Genomic DNA, 22,022 nt, shown 5'->3' with positions numbered 1-22,022 from the left:
GGCACCAATGGTTACAGGCAGCAATACCTGTACCCAAGAATAACTAGATTTAATGAATGAATGAATGAATGAATGAATGAATGAATGAATGAATGAATGAATGAATGAATGAATGAATGAATGAATGAATGAATGAATGAATGAATGAATTAATTCATCATTCATTCATTCATTCATTCATGCATGCATGCATTCATTCATAGATAAATTCCGTACAAGGCCTTTATTTGCATCCGGTCATGGCATGGGTAGATTTTTCATAAATTTTCGCAGCAAATCGTGCATCTTTTGGTCGACAGGCGGCGATACTCATTTTATCTGCCAGTTTTTATTGCGAGAGTGACGCTGTTTTTTCACCAATCAGATCAATGCATGATGTTCGTTGCCATGGTAGGGCCATAGCAACCCCAACAAGGTTTGAACAAACCAATCGCGGGAGCGCATTCGGTCATTTAAACCAGCCGTTGTCTCCTTTGCAAGTTTGGAAAACTAGTTCAACGCGACTGGGAGAGTTGATCAAGGAACACGTTTCAGAGGTGAGCTAACTGCATTAACGTTAATGTTACCATTTCAGAATACTAGTTAACAAGCTAACTTGTTTTTATAATGAGTTTGCGATCACTTTATGAACTTAATTGTAACGTTTGCAAGCTAACGTTAACAGCTACGTTAAGTGGCTTGGTCTTACCAATGTTACAGGCCATCTAACGTAATGTTAATGATCTCATTAGCTAGCTAGCACAAGTTACTAATATTTTGCATGCTAGCAGGATACATGTTTTTTAACGGGCGAAGCTTGCTGTTGAATAACGTCAGTTTGTTCTGTAACGTGCCAAGCGTCGTATTGCATAACGTTAACTTTGTATCGTTATTTTTTCTGTATATTATATAATTTTTTTTTTATTTACAGCTAATTTCCAAGCCTGGATCAAACATGGCTCAATTTGGATTCGAGAATGACATCCACAGTATATTGAAGCTGGACATGCCGATCACAAACGCGCCCATGGCGAGATGGCAGAGGAAGGCCTCCAGCACGTCTAACGTCAGCGGTCTGTCACCTGGGAGATCAATGAATGGATCGCTGAGTACATCAAAGACTCCAAGCAAAACCCCAGGTAACTTGCTTTTCGATGGACCTGTCCGTTTACTGGTTTTCCTTCTGTTGGTCAGAGACCGGACATGAGATGTATTATTAGCCCCTTTCGAGACTGATGCACGCCAGTGAATCCAGCCCCTTGCTCCTCAATAGGAAACTAACCTAGATGTACCCTGAAGAACTGGTCCTACCCGAACCGTTTGTTATAAAAGTATCACAGAGAAATGTCAAAGGTACTCGCAGTTGCACAAGGGTCTTGGACAGATAATCGCTATGGTTTGAAAGCTCGGCGTTGCTAATAAACATTTAATTTTTTTTGTAAACTTGTCAACACTGCTCAAAACTGCTTTAGCTGCCTGATGCCGGAAATAAACTGTTGACCAGTTTATAAAAGTTATTTAAAATGTGGCGGCTACGTGGCGTAGTGGGCAAGGCGCTCGCCATGAAATCTGGAGACGCTGGGCTTGCCTTTTCGAGCCCAGCGCTCCACATTTGCTTTCAGTTTAGCTGGTCGTCCGTACTAATACACATTGGCCGTATTAGGGGGTGGGAAACTGATGGGTGGGGATCGGGCGTTGTGGACAGCGACTCCTACAGGTCGGTTGGTGCGCCTGCGCAGTAGAATCAGGAAGTGTCGGGGGCAGCGTGAGCCTCCCACGCGTTACTCCTCGCCACTCAGAGATCGAGCTGCGCAGGTGAAAAGATGCGACTGCTGTTACCTCAAGTACCGGAGGGGACTTGTGCTATGTATGACTTAGTCCACATTGCAGCCGGCTTGTGGGAGGCAAGAAACAGCGTTCGTGACAGGGGAGGGTTGAATTGGATGATACGAAATTGGGATGGGAGAAAAAGTGGATAAAAAAGTTATTTAAAATGTTTATTAGCAACGCCGACCTTTCAAACCATTGCGTTTATCTGTCCAAGACCCTTGTGCAACTGAGTACCTTGACATTTCTCTGTGTATATATATATATACACGGGTAAAGCTCCAGTGGAGTTGCTCAGTGGCCACTCGTTGCCAGCAGCTGTTGTGTTGGCTACATTTCACCCGTCCACGGCACGCTCCTATGATGCAGAAAGCTAGACTACGGTCCCATAGATGTAAAATATTAGATGCAGCATGTCATAATTAATTGCATTCTTGGATGGAACCATATGGCAGCCATCTTACCTGGTTAGTTAGAAACTTTCACTAATTGAAGTCAATGAGAAAAGTAGTCTGCAGGTTTTAGTAGTTAAAGGTTGAATTTACTTGACTCTTTAGTCTATTTTCTGATGACTACATCACTGAACAATTCACAATGTTCAGACAAGCTGATTTGTGATACCTTGGCCACTGTCCATCAAACAACTCTTCAATTATCAGGTGGCCAGCCTGCTGGCGTTATCTCTATGATGTCTTATTTTCATATAAGTGACTCTCTCTGCCCAGGTAAAAACAAAAAGCCCACCCCTTCCAAAGTGGGAGCAGACCGTTTCATTCCCATCAGAAATAGTAAACAGATGGATGTGGCTACCTTCCTTCTCTCCAAGGAGAATGAGCCTGTAGATGCAACCAACCCTGCAGGAACATTAGTGAGTGTCTTACTTATATGATTTAACGTATAGTGTACCCGATTGTCAATGATTCACTGTAATGATTAAACTTGGATGATTTATTTTTTAAAGGAAAACCAGAAAGCCTGGTCTGTGTCGCTCAATGGATACGACATTGACGAGGCAAAGATTTTGCACCTTGGAGGGAAACCATTGAATGCTCCAGAGGGTAATACAGTTATTGTTTTTTTCTGTACATTGTTTTATTTCATGGCTGCCCACCTAAATATCAAGCCCCACCACATATAGATTTAGCAAAGTGACATTTTATTGCGCTGCACTATTTTACTGTCTATTGCTTTGTATTACAGATTCAAAACTGTCTGGTATTAAACTATCAAACAAGAGCGACTGCCTTTTTTAAACTGTAGGACCTAGGTCTAGAACTGCACCCTGAGTGGGAGGTTCGAAGGGTTAAACTGAATTGAACTATAATTCGGCGGCACGGTGGTGTAGTGGTTAACACTGTCGCCTCACAGCAAGAAGGTCCAGGGTTCGAATCCCGCTTGGGGACCAGGTTTCCATGATGCCAGTTACCCAGGTGGGGTATCTCCCAGGCCTTTCTGTGTGGAGTTTGCATGTTCTCCCCGTGCTCGCAAGGGTTTCCCCCCCCGATAAGATAAACCCAATGGAAAAACATGCACAACAACAAGATCGCTAACGCTGTGGCGTCCTTGACGAAGACGGACAGGAGCACTTGGATTGGTCCCCTGGCGCGGCTCACGTGGCGCCTGTCTGCTCCCGGCTGCCCTTGGGGGGGAAGGACGACGGGATGGGTTAATCGCAGATACGCATTGTATGCATGGTTCGCATGTGTGCCAAATGGTGACCTCGGAGCAGGTCCTAAATTATATTATTATTATATTATATTATATAAACAAGGTGGGATGTTGGATCCTAATGTGAAACTGATTTTATGTGCTCATTTTATGCCTGTATTTTTTTCTGTTGTGAAGCACTTTGAGCTGCCGTTTCTGTATGAAAGGTGCTATACAAATAAAGTTGTATTACTTTTGTTGGCCGATATATTGTCCCTGAAATAATTGCCACAATATTAGTCATTTTATAACTAACGTGAGCAGCATCTCACTTTCTTTCGCCCCAAGGGCTTTAGATTGCATGCAAATGGGTCATATAGGCAACCTATTTTTGGGAAGTACAGCTTTTGACTTGGTGGACCTCTGAGCAGGTCCTAAATTATTATTATTACAAGTTGGGCTGAAAGGTTATCAAAACGGGCATGTAATCTATAAAAAGATTACATTTTGATATCTTTCCATTAGCTCATGCCAGGCATGTCTAACTACTACAGCCTGTAATTTTGATCGGTGTCTCCCTGACTGGAATAGGCAACTGGTAACTTTGCATAGTGTAAAAAAAAAAGTACACATTTATTCTCGGTCAAGGAAACTGGTGGGATATAAACTGCCTCCCTCGAGTAAGGCACCATCTTCACTTCGTGTGTCTGCCTGAGCCAGCTTCCATTTTACATTATTTTGTAAACTATAAATAAACATGCATGTAAACTAACACAATGGACTATCAAGTTCAGAAATAATCACCTTCATCTCCATAAGTCAATATTTAATTGTGACGGGCCTACCTGCCACCCATGACAAAAAAAACTAAATAGGTGAGAAACACTTTAGTGGTTGTTGACTTGACATCTCTGACTGGTGAAATTTAAGATGCAATTTGGGTTTCTAATTTTTGCTCTTGATTTGACAGGTTATCGGAACAACTTAAAAGTCCTCTACAGCCAAGTTACGACCCCAGCCTCCTCCAAAAAGACTAGATACATTGCTTCCATTCCGGACAGGATCTTGGATGCTCCTGAGCTCAGGAATGACTTCTGTGAGTAGTTTGTCAACACGGCACTAGTGATGTTCTATGACGAGGGGGGTGTAATGTGTGCATGCACATCTTCAATTGGTGTTTAGTTGATTCATGTATTCGGTGGCATGGCTACAACATGTGAATGATTGCTACAACGGCTCTGATCAGACAATTATTTTAATGCCTTTTTAAAAATGTATTCAGTGAAAGGTCCGTCACAGGATTTCATTTTCAATGCAGCCTTGATGCAACAATAAAAACCAAATGGAGACTTTCATTAACTGCTAAAAGTTGGCGATGGGAGGAAGAACATGCACACAAGAAACATGACTATTACAAACAGCCGAGTGATTATAATAAATAGCATATTATATCATTATTTTGGAAGTTTGCTTAAGCATTTGCATAAATTAACCAAGTCCTTGATTAGTGCCCTGAATTCACCCAAACTAAGTAGAGAATCAAGCCTCACCATAGGGCTGGGTGATATGGCCAAAAATGTTACCACAAATCGATATTTTTATTATTAAAAAAAAAAAAACATTTCTTAAATTATTATTTAAACAACAAATGTATGCTTATTTTGCAGCAATTCTTTGTTGTTGCCGCCATCTTTAGTGTTACAGCCCCTCACACTCCAGTACTCAGGCTGCAGCTGGTTTGAAAGCAAAGTGGCTGTGGCTCCAGGGGAGTTAAACAGTTCTGGCTCTGCTAGTTTCTTTTCTATCTTTTGGTGGACAAACCACCGCACACATGCACCCTCACTCGCGACTGGAGATTAGCTCTGCTAGCACTAGCACACATAGCCTACTGTGTACAGACTGTTTCAAACTATTTTAAATTGGAAGGCGAGGAAAATAAATCTCAATTTGGTCAGTATCGTCATTTTTTTTGACAATCAATTACTTTAAGTTGCAAGAAAGACAAGTCTGTCTCTGGTTTTAAAGCTGCCCTGTTGCAGGTCACAATACAAAAAAAAGATTTATCAATATTTTTATTATCTATTATTAAAATATATCACAATTTTTATCGCCCAGCCCTACCTCACCATGTGCTGCCAACTCATTCAGTTCATTCAACTCTATTCAGATCTGAATCTTCTAGACTGGAGTAGCCGAAACATTCTTGCTGTGGCGCTTTTCAACGTTGTCTACCTGTGGGATGCCGCTCGGGGAGACATAACTATGCTGATGAAGCTGGAGTGTGAGGAAGATTACATCTGCTCGTTGTCCTGGACCAAAGATGGCAGCTTCCTGGCTGTCGGCACCAGTGACTGCAAAGTTCAGGTGAGTGTGCCACCCAACACACGCCTTGTGGTCGACCAGAAAGGGACGTTTCTTAGAGCAGTAAAGATTCCTACACATGATTACAGGGTTCTTACTAGGGATCGGCTTGAGTAATGGTTTCCCAGATTGAGTACTCATGAATTACTTGAGTAGTGCTTGAGTAATTGTTTGGGAATTTTATTTTTCGAGCGCATCTTAAAGCGCATGGCGGCAGCAGTAATGAGATATCGAGTCTCACGGAGAAATATATTCACAGGACATGACTACTTGGAACCACCTTACACTTTCTCCGCCAAAAACGCTTTACAGCGATATTGGCCGCCATGCGCATTCTGCCAATACCGCTGTCCAGCGATTTTGAGATCAATATTTCATTTTTTCGCCATGGCATTCATATATACACCCACGACGCTGCAGCTGGACCCTATAGGTGACGGCAACGACGGCTCAATACCGCCGCCTGGTGGATGGTCGGGCGAGTTACACTCGCCTACAGGATATGGCTGATGTGCGTCGATTAAACTCATCCGGCCGTCGCATATCGTTGTATGACTCCCGACAGACGCAATGTACATAATGGATCGCTTTCTAAACTTGATAATCGATATGATTTCGGCATTTATTGCGACATACAAACAGAAATGGACCTAGGCGATCGGCGTCGTATACTTGGGATCTTTCACGGCCAGTCTCTTTGATCCATGGTAAGAGGAATATAATGTTATTTTCAACCCAATTGTGAGCAAACTGCAAACCGATCTGATCAATATATCACCCAACCTACATAAAGCATTTACTGATGATCGGGGAATTATAAACACCCCCCCCTTTCCTTCACGCATGATGAAGCATAACGTATACCGATCATATACAGTTGACTTTTTTAATATAGCGTGTATGGGGGGGAAACGGCAATCGATAATCTATATATGCATTTAGGCCTATAACTCACATTCTAGGAATTACTGCAGAAAACGATAAAAACATACTTATATTCTAGAAGGTATTTTTTAGGGATGCACCGAAACTTTTCTGCCGAAAATGGCAAATGGCCTTTCGGCTGAAAGAGTTTTTTCACCGAAAATATATCACCGAAACACAACGTGTTGTTGTGATGATGTCGCGCTTGTGATGATGTCGCGCTGTCGGGAGTCGCGCTGTTTCTATGTCAACTCTGCGCGCAACGCGTCCAATAAATGCGTCTTTAACATGCTTTATATCCTTATTTACTATATGCCGCGGTTAATCACTGAGTGATCTAATATGCATATTATTCAGAGCGAGAGGGGGGGGGGATTGTGTTTCTCACATTGACGCCGTCTGTCGCGCGTCTACTGTGTCGAGTCAAGCGAGCACATTCAGCTGGGGACTAGAAAGGTGCGCTCAGTAGAGCACAGATGTCCGCTGCGCAGCCAGAGAAAAGATGGAATTAATGTACTGTATGCATTCAGAAGTGCTGAATAAATGTTTTATGGACCCATAATAGTGATTATTTATTATTTAAGTTAAGTTTAGCCATAATCGTATATTTTTCCATAATCATAATGTTCCACAACATTGGTAAAAAAAAAATCTATTCTATGAATCATTTTCGGCCTTTCGGTTTTCGGCCAACTGTTTTCTATTTTCGGTATCGGTTTCGGCCAAGAATTTCCCTTCGGTGCATCCCTAGTATTTTTGTATGAATGTCAATATAGCAATACAATTTAAAAAGTTATAGCCCTGCAAAGAAGCTGAGCCACTCCATAGACTTATAGCGCTGGCAGACTGGGTACAATGGCTGGCAAGGAATGTGTTTGAGTAAAAAAAAAAAGAATTATAATAATAATTAAAAAAAAAACTTTCCTAAAGCATTTTATTATTACAAATGTACTCTGATAGAAATGTTAGGCCATACCACCCACGCCTAACTGTTCTTTTGAAGTTGGTGTCTATATTGCCAAGGTTTAGGCACAGATATAGAGGTAAACGGCTGGGGCTGGCAAGGAACCAGTGGTCATGGAACTTGACATTGTTGATGGGATGATTATGCTTATCCCCCATTCGATACCATTATGATACTTGTGCTGATTGGATGCGTATTGTGACTACAAGTATTCTATATTACTCGGAATTTGAGCATCAGATGAAATGTTAATTTACTGCTTCCCATTCTTTTATTTTTTCAGTTGTGGGATGTGGAGAAGATGAAGTGTCTACGCACCATGGCCAGCCACACGGCTAGAGTTGGTACCTTGAGTTGGAATGAACACATTCTGTCCAGGTACAATCACTCTTCTTTCAAACCTCCTTTTAAGGTCGCTTTCACACTAGAGCTGTTTGGTCCGGACTATCGGACCAGAATTCGATAGTCCGCTTTTTTGTGTTTGTGTGAATGCGCGTCGAACTCGGTCCGCGGACCAAACAGGCAAACTCTGGTCCGCTAAAAAACATAGGTCTCGGTTCGCTTCATCGGACCAAACGCAGACCAAATATAGGAAGTCGCCTGAACTATCTTGGGTAGAAGGAAGAAAAAAACACCGGCTTATTATCATTACCGCAGCGTGCAGCATTTACTGCAAAACAAGCACACTGTAGCCTAAACATGTCTCCTGATAAACTGTATCTTGGGTAGAAGGAAGAAAAAAACACCAGATTATTACCACGGCGCGCGGCATTCACTGCAAAACAAGCACACTGTAGCCTAAACATGTGTCCTGATAAACTGTATCTTGGGTAGAAGGAAGGAAAAAAAAACACCGGCTTATTATTATTACCGCGGAGCGCGGCATTCACTGCAAAACAAGCACACTGTACTAGGGATGGGTACCGAATTCGGTACTTTTGAGGTACCGAACCGAAACACGTCGGTACTACAGAGTATCGAATCAAGTGAGAAACCGAATAAAAAAAAAAATTATATTTTTTTTTTTTACTTTTTTTTTTTTTTTTTTTACTTTCTTTTCATGTCAACGTTCACACGCACAATATATGCTTACCTAGGATTTGACTTGATTCAACAACAAAGCAGTCGGAGCAATGACAAGCCGAAAACTGTCGAAATTGTAGTTATTTGAAGTTTGGATTTTTTTTTTACGACTGAGGTAGGTAAATTAAATTGACAGTTTTCGGCTTGTCATTGCTCCGACTGCTTTGTTGTTGAATCAAGTCAAATCCTAGGTAAGCATATATTGTGCGTGTGAACGTTGACATGAAAAGTAAAAAAAAAAAAAAAAAATGTTAAAGTACCGAAAAAAGGTACCGTTGGGTACCGGTATCGATTCACAGGTACCGGTTCAAATGTGAAAGGTACCCATGCCTACACTGTACACATATGGGCAGAAGACCAAATAAAACAGCTACTTGTGGGCACTCATAAACAACGCAGTGTACAAGTTGTTTAGCGAGAGGATGGTGGTAATGGGCTTCATTAGAACAATGGATCAATGCCATGTCAAAATAAAACTCCGCCTCCGCTGATCTGGAGTCAGACAGGGCTCGCAGTCCACACACACGCGCACACACACGGGCTCGCAGCCACACACATTTCCACTCTCTATTGTCCAATAGACGAGTGCCCTTTTTGACCGTGTGACATTGCTCAGAAAGTTTGGTGCGCTTGACAAATTGCTATGTGAATGCAGACGAACCAAATGATGAATGCAACAATGTTGCAACTTCACCACCGAACCCCATGCCCATGCTTTCCCCATGCCCTTACAGCCCTAGGCCAAGCTGCCACAGCCAGAGGCAACGCATTCTGCAATGGGCCACAGGAATTCCCTCTTTCCCCTACCTTCTTAAGGAACCCAGCCTCTTGCTGCCCCAGCTCTATTTCTCCTTCCAGTACCCCTCCTGCCCTCCCTCCAGCAACAGCCATACAGTAGCATTCTCCCCTAAATATCTTTCCAGAGGCTGCATTTTCACTCACACCGTCGCCAGAGGCAACCATGCAAGGTACCAACCTGCTCATCGGGAGCAATTGGGGCTTAAGTGTCTTGCTCGAGGACACTTCGACAAGCTGCCCGGGAGGAGTGGGAATCGAACCGGTAACCTCTGGATTACCAAACGACTGCTCTACCTCCCTGTAGCCCCCTAACATACCCCTCTCCTCATCTGTCGGCCACCCTAGCACTAGGGGCCAGCTTAGCCTCTTAAGGCCCTAGAGAGCAAACCATGGTACTGATGGCTTAATTTGTTGGCATTGGTTCAAATGTATCCCACTTGTCTTGAGTTGCAATCTCTTGTTCAACTATGTGTTTAAAATCTTTTCACTTAGACCCTTTACTCTTTGTAGACTCTGATTCTGATGCTAAAACAACTACACTGTAAACCTTTTTGGAGTGACTCCAGGGGCTGGAGTCTTTTCCCAAAAGACTTCAAGATGACTGATCTATTGTAGTCCATCTGGGGAGTTTTGCTTTTGGCTAAGTTGAATGGCTATAAAAATGGCAATGTTTTGGTTTTCTCAAAAAAAGATCTATGCAGGGTTGTATTGATGTGATCGGTTGATGGCACATTTCTCAAGTCCACTCCTCCCCTTCTCAGCGGCTCCAGGTCGGGGCACATCCACCACCATGACGTGAGGGTGGCTGACCACCACATCGCCACACTGACTGGTCACTCTCAGGAGGTGTGTGGCCTGAAGTGGTCCCCTGACGGGAGATATCTGGCCAGTGGGGGAAACGACAACCAGGTGTTCGTGTGGGCTGGTGTGCATGATGGCAACAGCAGCCAGATAGTGCACTGTTTCAGGGAACACCAGGGAGCTGTCAAGGTGAGCGGTTTTATCCTTGAAAATTCACTTGTGGTTGTGCTGTGTGACGGCGCTAGGGATGTCAGTCACAATATGAGAGTTTGATGGTACAATCATTATATATTTTTTGGATTTGATAAAAGAGCCTATAAGCAAACTCATAGAGGGAGAATGGCTTATAGTGGACATAATGATTTTTGAATATTGTTTTTCTGACCCTGTCGTAGGCTTTGGCCTGGTGTCCATGGCAGCCGAGCATCCTTGCGACGGGAGGCGGTACAAGTGACCGACACATCCGCATCTGGAACGTCAACAACGGCTCCTGCATCACTTCGCTTGATACTCAGTCTCAGGTGACTATGCTTTCCTGCTCTCAATACCAAGCGCCCCGATGGTAGACAGTCTTACTGTCCATTTAGACAAAATGCAACCATGTTCTTTTTCATTGCCGTGGGTATATGATTGACCCCCCCCTTCTGGTATAGTCTATAATGGACTATTGTTAATCTTGCATTGAATTGGAATGCATTAATCTCTCAAACATGCCAGTCTCCCCACTTGTCAGTTTGAACTGCTGGCCACTGGTGCACTGGCCTCGCCACTACTGCTGGAGAGGCTGCTCTCCCTCATGACAGACCAGAGAAATTGATAGTGTGAAGAGCAAGTTGTGAATTTCTCTTGACATAGCAAAAGTTTTATAAACATCCTTAGTCAGAAGGCTTTAATCGGCATGGTCCGCTATAAATAGAAATTCCTCAAAAGGCCTATATACCACACAGCACTCTCCGGTGCTGAAAACGTTGTCTGTGATTTACCAAATTTGTGTTTTGTGAATGACTATGAAGACGCAATTTCCATCAGCCTACAATTTTCATGTTTTGTTCTGCAGTGTTTCTGCTGCTTAGCCTACTGCACTTTTAAGAAGTTGATTAATGTAAATTCTTGTATTTCGATTAAACGCTTTATACATTATGTAAACCTTATTCATATTAGGGGTGGATGGTATATAAAGTACACCGGTAGGAATCTGCGCTACGGTATGGATTTTGACTATACCTTGTGACCGGTAGAGCAGCTCTAAAATAGCAATCCAGGGCTCTACAGTGCGACTATTTCACTCATTTGCCCCTAAAAATAGATGGGTGATGTGAACTGGAAAAATAATTTGAGAGTACAGAGGCTTTGCATAGTGGGCGTGTCGATGCGCAATTGTTTCATAATAGACACGGAGCAGAGCGGACCTTCAATTCTAGAAGCAAACTAGCTCTTCCTCCCTGCGTTTGACAGCTGTGACAACTTCTCTCGCGTGTCGTGCAGTTTCTATGTGTAATGTAAACTCTGCGACAGGTCCAATCGTCTAACATCCTCGCCATTCTGGAATGACCACGTCGCGCTAAAACCTTAAGCAATGTTGACTGTGGCTGTGTCTGCTAATCCTTCTGCTAATCCTGATTCTTGAACCCATTTCATTCAAAAGGAAGATATTGATGGACATTAGCTATAGTATAGCTCAGCAGCTGTATCATTTTATTTTGATTATTTACGTTTTAACGACAAATTAAGCCAGCGGTGGACCGACATAACAAACGCTGTCATTGTTTACTTGTGTATGGTTCCTTTTCAAACTGTCGATCGAAAGGGCTTTAAAGACATAGTCAAAGCACTGGATCCAAGATGTGCATTACCTGCCCGCAGACACTTGAGAAAAGGTTTAACATTTTTCTATTGCAGTTTTGCACAATACATTTTCTTAAAATACTATGTGAAACATGTCCTAGTAATACAAGAGTACAGTAATAGCTGCCATACCAGTGTTTTACCCCTTCAGAAGCATTTACCTTTTAAGATCAGTTAATATACCGTGATATATACCGTTACCGTCTATGCTTCAAATTATACCGTGATATACATTTCTCGCCCCACAATATTGTACCCTGGTTGATATTTGCAAACACTGCACCAAGAAGTAAACTTGGTTAATTTCTTTTAATCTTATATTTGAGAATGAGTATTTGGCTTAGACTAATGAGAACCTTGTTTCTTCTCCAAATGATGGCTTTTTAGATCTCTTCTCTGGTGTTTGCCCCCAACTACAAGGAGCTTGTATCTGGCCATGGATATGCCCACAACAACCTTGTCATCTGGAAGTATCCTTCGCTCTCCAAAGTGGCAGAGCTCAACGGTAAGTCGCTGGTTTGAAACCTCATTCATAGCACTGATTACACACAGATCCAACACTCAATCACATGGTCTGGCTTTGAATGGAATCCAGCAGACTTTAATTTTCAAACTAGTCCTGTACAATTTCTGTCTGATCTAAGCAACTCCCAATGCTCTTATTGTAGGTCACGAGGACAGAGTTCTTAACGTGACACTGAGCCCAGACTACTCTACTGTTGCCACTGTTGCTGGGGATGAGACTGTACGTCTGTGGAAGAGCTTTGAGTTGGACCCCCTTAAGAAGAAGACCAAGGAGAGGATGACCTGCAATATCGGCAGCGTCATTCATCAGTCAATCAGATAATGGACTTTGACCAATAGTGGACTTGACCTCAGGCAATTTCTTATTTGTTTCAGTTGTGTAATTATGTTCATTTTGTTGTGTACATTTAATAAAGACTTTCAACTTTTGCATTGTTTTACTTGTTAGATATTGCCTTTTCTGATTTACACGATAACTGCAATTCTTGGGAGAAATCAAGTTCATTGTATCATTCTCTTAAAGTGTTTATACAAGTGTGTGTAATTTATGGAATGTCAGGAAATGTGCAATTTTTTTAAGAGGATGAACAATCTCTTTTTTTTTTTTTTTTTTTATATATATACAAACTTACTCGCTGCTTTATTGGTGTTTATGGATGGCCATTATATACAGCAGGCAATGTAATTCCTCTAAATAAAAGGTTCTTAACCGTGTGTTTTTGTTTTATGTACTTTCACTTTATTTGCTATTAGGGATGTCCGATATTAACCCTGCATATATCGTTATCAGAAATTAAGAGTTGGGCAAAAAAGCAAATATCGAGCATCCCTATTTGCTATATCAAGGCCATTTAAATGTTAACATAGGTCTCTGGTTTTTGTGACCATTCATCACTAATGGAGGCTTTCATATTGAAAATGTAACAACCCATGAAAATATCAAGTCATTCATTGTGACTAGTCACATTGGCAGGCATGGAACTTGCCAAATAAGGCTCAAATCAATATATTGGGTATATCTTAGTGCCCTATAAGAAAAAGTGTTTTTCATTCGGTACATTAGTGGCAAATAAAAGTTTATGTCTGTTAGTTCCCCCAGTATTCTATGCAAAAACCTCCACATTGTAAAATCACAATCTGTCTTGAATTGGGGTAGCATATTTCAATAGTCTATCAAATAATGCTCTCACTAGAAAATAATTGTATATTACCCCACTACTCACTCCATGTATACTGTAAGCATATTTTGAGGGAATTGGTCTATCGAAATATGGCATTACGTTTAGTTTTAAGGAAGGAATTTTTCCACAAATATGCAAGGTAGCTAAGGTCACTCTACCAAAACTTCTCCCAACACTTTCAGCGGCAGCAGCTTGAGCTATCCTTGTACCTACTGCGCCACCGCTTTAAGAGGGATTTTCACTGTCGTGGGGTTTGGAGGGCTATATATATTCTATATTATAGCTATGGAGACAATACTATGGCTCATTTGACATTAACTATCCATCGTTCAACATGTGAAAAAAGAATAAATTGTTTCATGTATACGTTCGCGTGTTATACTGTGGTGAATATTGTATAGTTTCATTGTATTGTATGGCTAATTCCTGAGAACGGCGCTATGGAGCAATATGTGCATTTTGCTAAAAGCGTTAGCGTTGCTTGCCTGGACACAACTATTTCCAATTCAAAGGTATATAATAGGTATTCAGTTCAGCTTTCAATACTATTCTACCCAACAAGCTCCACAGTAAACAACACAAACTTGGACTGAACACCACACTATAATTGGATCTTGGACTATCCTAACAAATCGCACACAACATGTCAGGATTGGCAAGCACATCTCCCCCACCCTGCCCATTAGCACCGGGCTCCTCAGGGGTGTGTGCTCAGCCCACTTCTCTACACTCTTTTCACTCACGACTGTTGCTCCTCCTCTCCATCTAACCTCATAGTCAAATTTGCAGACGACACAACAGTACTTGGCCTCATCAAACGATTGATTGATTGAACATTTTATTAACAGATTACAGAATGGGTACAATACAGTACAGCTCAATACACACAATTGTTAAGGGGATGCAGACCAGAGAAAGACTTTCGTCTTGTTTACATCAGGTCCCCCATTTTCAATTCATCATAACATATATGACATACAGATGGACAGTACTGCTACATCTATACATTTATGACATACCAGATTTACAAATACAGTACTGTTTTTGATACAAGAGTCTAAAAAAGAGAGTATATACATTTGACAAAGAAACTAATTGGAGGAGGTTGGTAGGTAGGAGGGGCTGTTGGGGAGAAACTCTACATTGTAGGTGGGGGGGGGGGGGGGCGGGGTAACTGTACATTGGATTATCGACTAAACCTTACTTGGTCCCAAGAGGAGGGTCTTGTGTATTATTGGGTTTAATAGGACATTTATTGTACATTGGAGGGGGTTGCGTTAGGACATTTACAGGGGCCAGTTTCGAATTGCAGTCTCTCGTAGGTTCTCTTTGAGAGTGGTTTTGAAAGTGGGTAGTGATTCACATTCCTTTACAGCTGTGGGTAGGGCGTTCCACATTGATGTGGCATAATTGCGAAACGTGTTTAGTCCCTTGTTTGAGCCGAATCTGGGTTTAACATGATTTGTGGAGCTCCCTCCGGTGTTGTGATTGTGGTCTTCACTGACCTTTGCGAAGTATTTTGACATGTACAAGGGTACCTTAGTCGTGTAGTGTATCTTGTGTAGACCAGGCCCATTGCAAGTTGCTGTACTCTGTCGTCTACTCTAAGCCATCCTAAGTTGTCAAAGTGGGCAGGGGTGAGGTGGGTTCTACACTGTAAATAATGTGACTAGTGTTTACTTAAAAAAATTAAGGCAACAAAGGGACTCGTCATATAATTGAATAGATTTTAATCACATAAATTTGATTAAAATGTATTGAATAAGTGAACTAAATTTAAACCAAAAACTTAAGTGCATGTTAATAATAATAACAGTTAAAATGTGTTGGATTTAGTAATAACATGCCAAATCATGAGTTAATAGCCCAACATTTTAAAGTAAATTTAAATCAATTTCCCTTGTGAAATTGAGTTGTACTTGCAAAATTAAATTGGGCTATATTAACTCATGATTTGGCATGTTATTACTAAATCCAACACATTTTAACTGTTATTATTATTAACATGCACTTAAGTTTGCTTACATAAAAGCATTCACCAAAAGGAAATACATAAGCATTATGAATACCTGCATTGGTAACTAACCGTACTGATTAAGTAATCAAACAGGATTGCCTTCATTAAAAAATTCAAACAAATCATCCTCACTTGTAAATGTTACAAATTAAGCACAACATAACCCCACCCCACTTGAACTTGCCTCCCCCCCACCCCACTTGACTTGCCTCCCCTCACCCCAACACTTGATATTGCCTCACTTTTGGAGACAGCCTTGTACAATCCTGCTCGAGGAAGAGTTCATGGAAGACTTCGAATGTGTACCTGAGACCAAAGAGAGGAAGAAAACCAATGTTAGGTGCTTAAAATGAAATGGACAACAGTCTCACAACATTGTAAATGCCCCAACACTTGACCTTGCCTCGCCCCGCAAGGTAAAGTGTACACAAGGTGCACATTATAAACAAACTGTTCTGTGCCAATATTCAAAACCATGAAGCCTCTCCGCTCAAATTAGTATGGCTATTTGGACAAATCTGAGCTGAAACAACTATACTTACAGTATCCGGATAACTGAAACTCACATTTAACCAAAACTTGAAGGAAACAATGTTATTTTTGACAGTGACTTTTCCCTTTCACTCTGCAAGGGTCACCTTTCTTACCAGTATCTTATTCTTGAGGTTGGTCACTTTTGGAGACAGCCTTGTACAATCCAGCTCCAGGAAGAGTTTCTGGAAGACTTACCTGTACCTGAGATCAAAGAGAGGAAGAAAACCAAAGTAAATTGCATAAATAATCCAGGTTCACTCAAGGTAGGTTAGAAAAATGTAAAGGCCTTTAATTCTGTGTACCTTAGTTCCTTGGGATAGGCAAGATTCACTGCATATGCCAACCCAACTAGCATGGAGCAAGCCCTTGGGAAATTACCCAGAGCAGTCAGAACTTTCACGCCCTCTATGATGATACCGATGTCGTCGGGACCCTCTGATGTTTCCTTCTTGATTGTGTAGATTTTTGTTGTTTGTACAGCAAGGTCCTGCGACACACCATCTCCATCAGCATCCTGAAAGGGCACAGCCACAGGAGAAGGTCCTATAATTGAACATCTCCCAAATTCCTTCCTTCCAACCTTTGGACAAGAAAACCAATGGCCGTATTCACAAAACATCCTCAGGCTTAAAGTTGCCCCAACCCTTTTCTCTTTTAACATGTGCTTCAACTTACATCATACTCTTTTAAGAGCTGATCTGTAGATTCCCCAATGTACATCACCAAGCCGCGAATGGCAACATCTCTCGTGATGTTGATGCTCGGATTGCTTGGAGCCTGAAATGGCACAAATAATCATTATTCTTTAGTATATTGCAGTGTGGAGGATGTGAGCAACTGCATCAACTGTGGGCCTATGGACGCCATTACCTACTTCCTTACTGTTCATTGACTAGTTCAGCTTTCAACACCATAACCCCCCATACTATATTATTTGTACCATATTTCAGAGTACATAATTATGAAATGATCCCCAAAACATTGTCATTACTAAACCATGCATATTTAGTAGGCATAATTATAATAGCTATAGTTTATACAAGATTCTATGTGCTTAAAATTCCCCATCGACCATTGTAAAATATATGCATGAGTTTGTGTTTTTTGTCGCCTCACGCACACATGTGTGTTGTGTGTAATTACCGTCCATGGTCCAGTAATTATTATTAGAACTCAAAACACCAAAACTTTGTGGAGTTCTCAATAAGCTGGTCATATAGTTTTGGTGGACTCGGTGCGGTTCTGGGGGTGAAGTTGCAACATTGTTGCATTCTTCATTTGGTTCGCCTGCGTTCACACAGATATCTGTCATGCGGACCGAGACCTTCTGAACAATGTCACGCGGTCGAAAAGGGCGCTTGTCTATTGGACAGTGGAAATGTGTGTGTGGCTGCGATCCCGTGTGTGCACGCGTGTGTGTGTGTCTGTGTGTGGAGGACTGCGAGCCCTCCAGATCAGCGGAGCCGAGTTTTGACATGGCATTGATCCATTGTTCTATTGAAGCACATTACCACCATCCTCTCGCTAAACAACTTGTAGACCACGGTGTTTTTATGAGTGCCCACAAGTAGCTGTTTTATTAATAATATAATAAGCCGCGCGCCTCGGTAATAATAATAAACCGCGTTTTTTCTTCCTTCTTCCCAAGATGCATAGATAGATAGATAGATAGATAGATAGATAGATAGATAGATAGATAGATAGATAGATAGATAGATAGATAGATAGATAGATAGATAGATAGATAGATAGATAGATAGATAGATAGATAGAGAGAGAGATTAGATGCAGTGTGCTTGTTTTGCAGTGAGTGCTGCGAGCAGTGGTAATAATAATCACTTCCTATATTTGGTTCGCGTTTGGTTCGATGAAGCCGAACCGAGACCTACGTTTTCAGGCGGACTAGAGTTCGCCTGCTTGGTCCGCGGACCGAGTTCGACACGCATTCACACAGACCCGAAAAACCGGACTATCGAATTCTGGTCCGAAAGTCCGGACCAAACAGCCCCTGTGTGAAAGCGACCTAAGAGTCCATCTCAAAATAAACAGAAATTAACCAGATACAATTTGAAAACTATTTTCCAAACAGGTGCCCCACATTAACCAGCCGCCAACTGTGTATTTAAAAGGTCTGCAACTATTTCATACTCTTTGTAGAGAGAATGACAAGCTAACAATACCTGGTGTGTATTTCATATAAGCAATGATATTCCAGCAGTTTGACCACAACATCCGTGAAAATATTAGCAAACAGAAAAGTAATTGAAGAATACCTCAAGGATAGCCTTCAACCTCATCCCCACGGCACCACCCTTGGACTGGAAGAGGGCCAACAGCTTGGGAGTGTATTCATCCAGCTTGGACATGAACTGTGATTCAAGGTGCACCATTGTGATTCTTTGAAACTCATCCTGGAGCTGAAAGACAAAAAGGAACATAGAATTGAAGCCTCAAATGGTACAAGTACATTTCTTTTATTTTTTATCTACTTTTTCTCCCATTTTCTATTTTTACTCCCATCCCAATTTCGTATTGTCCAATTTTACCCTCCCCTGTCTCGAACGCTGTTAGGCCATGCCTCCCACAGGCCGGTTGCAATGTGGACGAAGCCTTGCATCACGTGTCCCCTCCGGTACACGAGGAGGCAACCATCTTTGCACCTGCACAGCGCGATCTCTCAGCGGCGAGGGTCTGCGTGGGAGGGTCACGCCGCCCCCGTTGCTTCCTGATTCTGCTGCGCAGGCGCACCAACCGACCTGTAGGAGTCGCTGTCCACAACGTCTGATCCCCACCCACCAGCTTCCCACCCCTAACACTGCCAATTGCGTTAGTATGAACGCCCAGCCAAGCTGGTAGCAATGCCGAGAGCTGGGATCGAACCCATGCATCTCCTGCATTAGTGGCGAGCGCCTTGCCCACTGCGTCACTCAGCCACCTGTACAAGTGCATTTCTAAAAACTGTATAACCATGAAATAAATAAAAACACAAAATGATTCTGAAACTTGATCCGGATTATTTTGAAAATAGTTGACAGTACACATTTTGAATTTAAGAGCTAAATATGCAAAACCACCAGTGCAGTCCTTCACAATGGACTAGGAATATACCTCCGAATTACCTCCGCTTTTCGGGGCTTTTTTACATTCTTTGCAGACGACTTCTGGTCAGCAGGGCTCTTGCGTTTCAGTGCATTGCACATCACCTCAGGAACACCAAAGCCTCTGAGCTTGGTGCGATAATTTGCCATCTTGTATTTGATGCTTTGTTGCCAGCCATAGTAACCCGAGAAGGAGCCGGGTTCCTTGAGACAAGGATATTGTGTGACAAGCGCTTCAGTAACAGCACTTATCTGTGCACTTGATGGATAGGCTGTATATGTATATATGGTTTCAGACAACTTTTCAAGTACGTCTGCCTTGACCTTTGAGGTAGTTAGAAGCGTTCCATTCTTTTTGTAGTCTTCAGTGGCTTTTTCAAGACATATCTGAGTTTCGAATGCAAACTGTGGAATGGAGAACTGCTTTGGCCATGGCTGACTTCGTTCTGTGGTACTTCGCTTAGGCAGAATAATGCTGTCGTGGGAGGTAGACGATCCAGACTCTGCATTTGCTGCAGTACAGTCTGAACAACATGCAGACTCACAGTCACAGTCAGTTCCAGTTCCAGAGGAACTAAGCAAACTTACATCAGAAAGGTTAAGAACAATCGGGGCGCTGTGTTTGATTTGGTCACTTTTCTTAAGAGTAAAGTACTCGTTGAATTCAAAGTCCAGATACTGAAGGGTGAAGTCGAGAGGAATAGAAAAGGTCTCCTTTACAATGTCTTTCAGCTCCTCCACAGTGGGGGGGATTCCCAATGGAAGGACCAACTTCTCGATCCGATCATCCATCACTACTCGGATCTTCGCCTCCATCTTTCCCAGCCTGTTAAGAATGTAAATAGACAAAAGTACAATAGCATCATAAGTATTTTATAGATGAGACCAGATAGTGCATGCATGCCATCATTATGAGTCATGCAATTGCAAAAAAAAAAAAACAGTGGGATAGTTCGGCAAAAATGTAATTAAATATGAATAAAAAAAAATCTAACCATAAAAAGAAAAGTTAGATGTTTGTGTATGCTGTCAATCATAGTTCTTAGAAAGAATTTCGTAATCGGCCAAAATCGTAATCGGCAGATCGGACTCTGAAATCGGCCAAGAAAATTGCCATCTGTGCATCCCTACTAAAAAGGCATGAAAAAAGCACACATTATATTACCAGATAAATGGGCTGAGATATAAATATTGTGATTAAGTGTTAACATAATGTATTCCAATTACCTAAAATACACAGCAAATGTGACGTTTCAGTGTAACAAAGCGTTTTCCTCCAACACTGTACGCAGCCAAGGGGTACACATCACCGAGTTTCTGCTGCTCCAGGAGTGTCATTTTTCCAGTGTCCACCAGTTGAAAAGATCTCAGATGCTCTTCATACCATGCAGCGAGTAACTTCACAATGAAATGTACACAGTTGTCCAAAATGGCTATCTGAATAATCTCAGCGAAGTCAGGTAGTCCGCCAGTAGAGCCATAGGACAAGATCATCCCAACAGTATACCTGGTTCCATAGTAGGCAACAGAAGTGGCCAACTGCACACTAGACAGAAGTGGTGACATTTCTCTTAAAGTTTCCTGTATGTCTGAATGCAGCACATCTAAAGGCATCACTGATATTTTTGTGACACACAAGGCTGGTTTTCCCACATCTGATGTCCCATGTGTAGCAGGGTGGATTATCCCTGCTTCGTGGGAACGGGTGTGCACAGTCACTGGGTAGCGAGACACAGTAGATCTCTGGCTAGCTGCACCTCCGTCTTTGGGTCTGGAGCGTCAACTGGAGGCTGGCAGTGGGAGTGGATGGGGCCCGGGATTTACAAACCTGGTCCGGTACTCTGGTCTTCCTCTCCCTTCCAGGGCGGTCAGCAGTACTCCCCAACACGCTCTCACTCTCCCCAATTACTCCTCTAACCCTCCCACACCTAGTGACTGAATTGTAAATAAATAACTTGGTTCCCCCCGCAAGCAGTACCCTCCCTCGTTGACACTAGAAACCTTACAGTAGGAAAGGGAAGGTTGAATAGGAAGGGGTTAATAGTATATATGTTACCCACACCAAAAGAGTTAACACTAGGCACAGGAATGGACATGCACACAGAACCCCATTTAAGCCTTTATGTTATTTGGTACTGTTACAAGGATTTAAGAAGAATGGTCGTCTAGAATGAGGTCTTACCATGGCTCTGGTTGTAACTCAATATCTTATAGACACGTATATTATACACCCACCTCTGGGTTAGTACCAAGACTAATATACGTCAATGTGTTGGACTCCTCACCCACGTCTGGGTCAGTACCCGGTATAATACCTCCTATCAGGCTTTAATTATATGGCAAGCATAATACCTCCCTAAGGCTTTGCTTATGATGCGCCAGGTCTGTAACTTCCCCACAGGGAAAGGGTTAATTAAATGGGAAAATAGTATTAAAGA

General features: G+C 42.1%; 1 protein-coding gene across 1 annotated transcript; it reads left to right on the top strand.

The window, feature by feature from the left end:
* The first annotated feature begins 439 nt into the window (after window positions 1–439).
* Window positions 440–13,191, top strand: cdc20 (cell division cycle 20 homolog). Its single transcript, XM_084327111.1, has 11 exons — window positions 440–536; window positions 911–1,118; window positions 2,532–2,674; window positions 2,768–2,864; window positions 4,424–4,549; window positions 5,621–5,817; window positions 7,986–8,080; window positions 10,345–10,573; window positions 10,780–10,905; window positions 12,617–12,734; window positions 12,898–13,191. Exons 2-11 carry the CDS (start codon window positions 935–937, stop codon window positions 13,074–13,076), a joined length of 1,494 nt encoding a protein of 497 aa, XP_084183237.1. The 5' UTR covers window positions 440–536; window positions 911–934; the 3' UTR covers window positions 13,077–13,191.
* Window positions 13,192–22,022: the final 8,831 nt, after the last annotated feature.

The sequence above is a fragment of the Notolepis coatsorum genome (genome assembly GCF_963971535.1).
Source record: "Notolepis coatsorum genome assembly, chromosome: 13".
Classification (NCBI taxonomy): domain Eukaryota; kingdom Metazoa; phylum Chordata; class Actinopteri; order Aulopiformes; family Paralepididae; genus Notolepis; species Notolepis coatsorum.
This window is presented reverse-complemented; position numbering and strand designations above follow the sequence as displayed.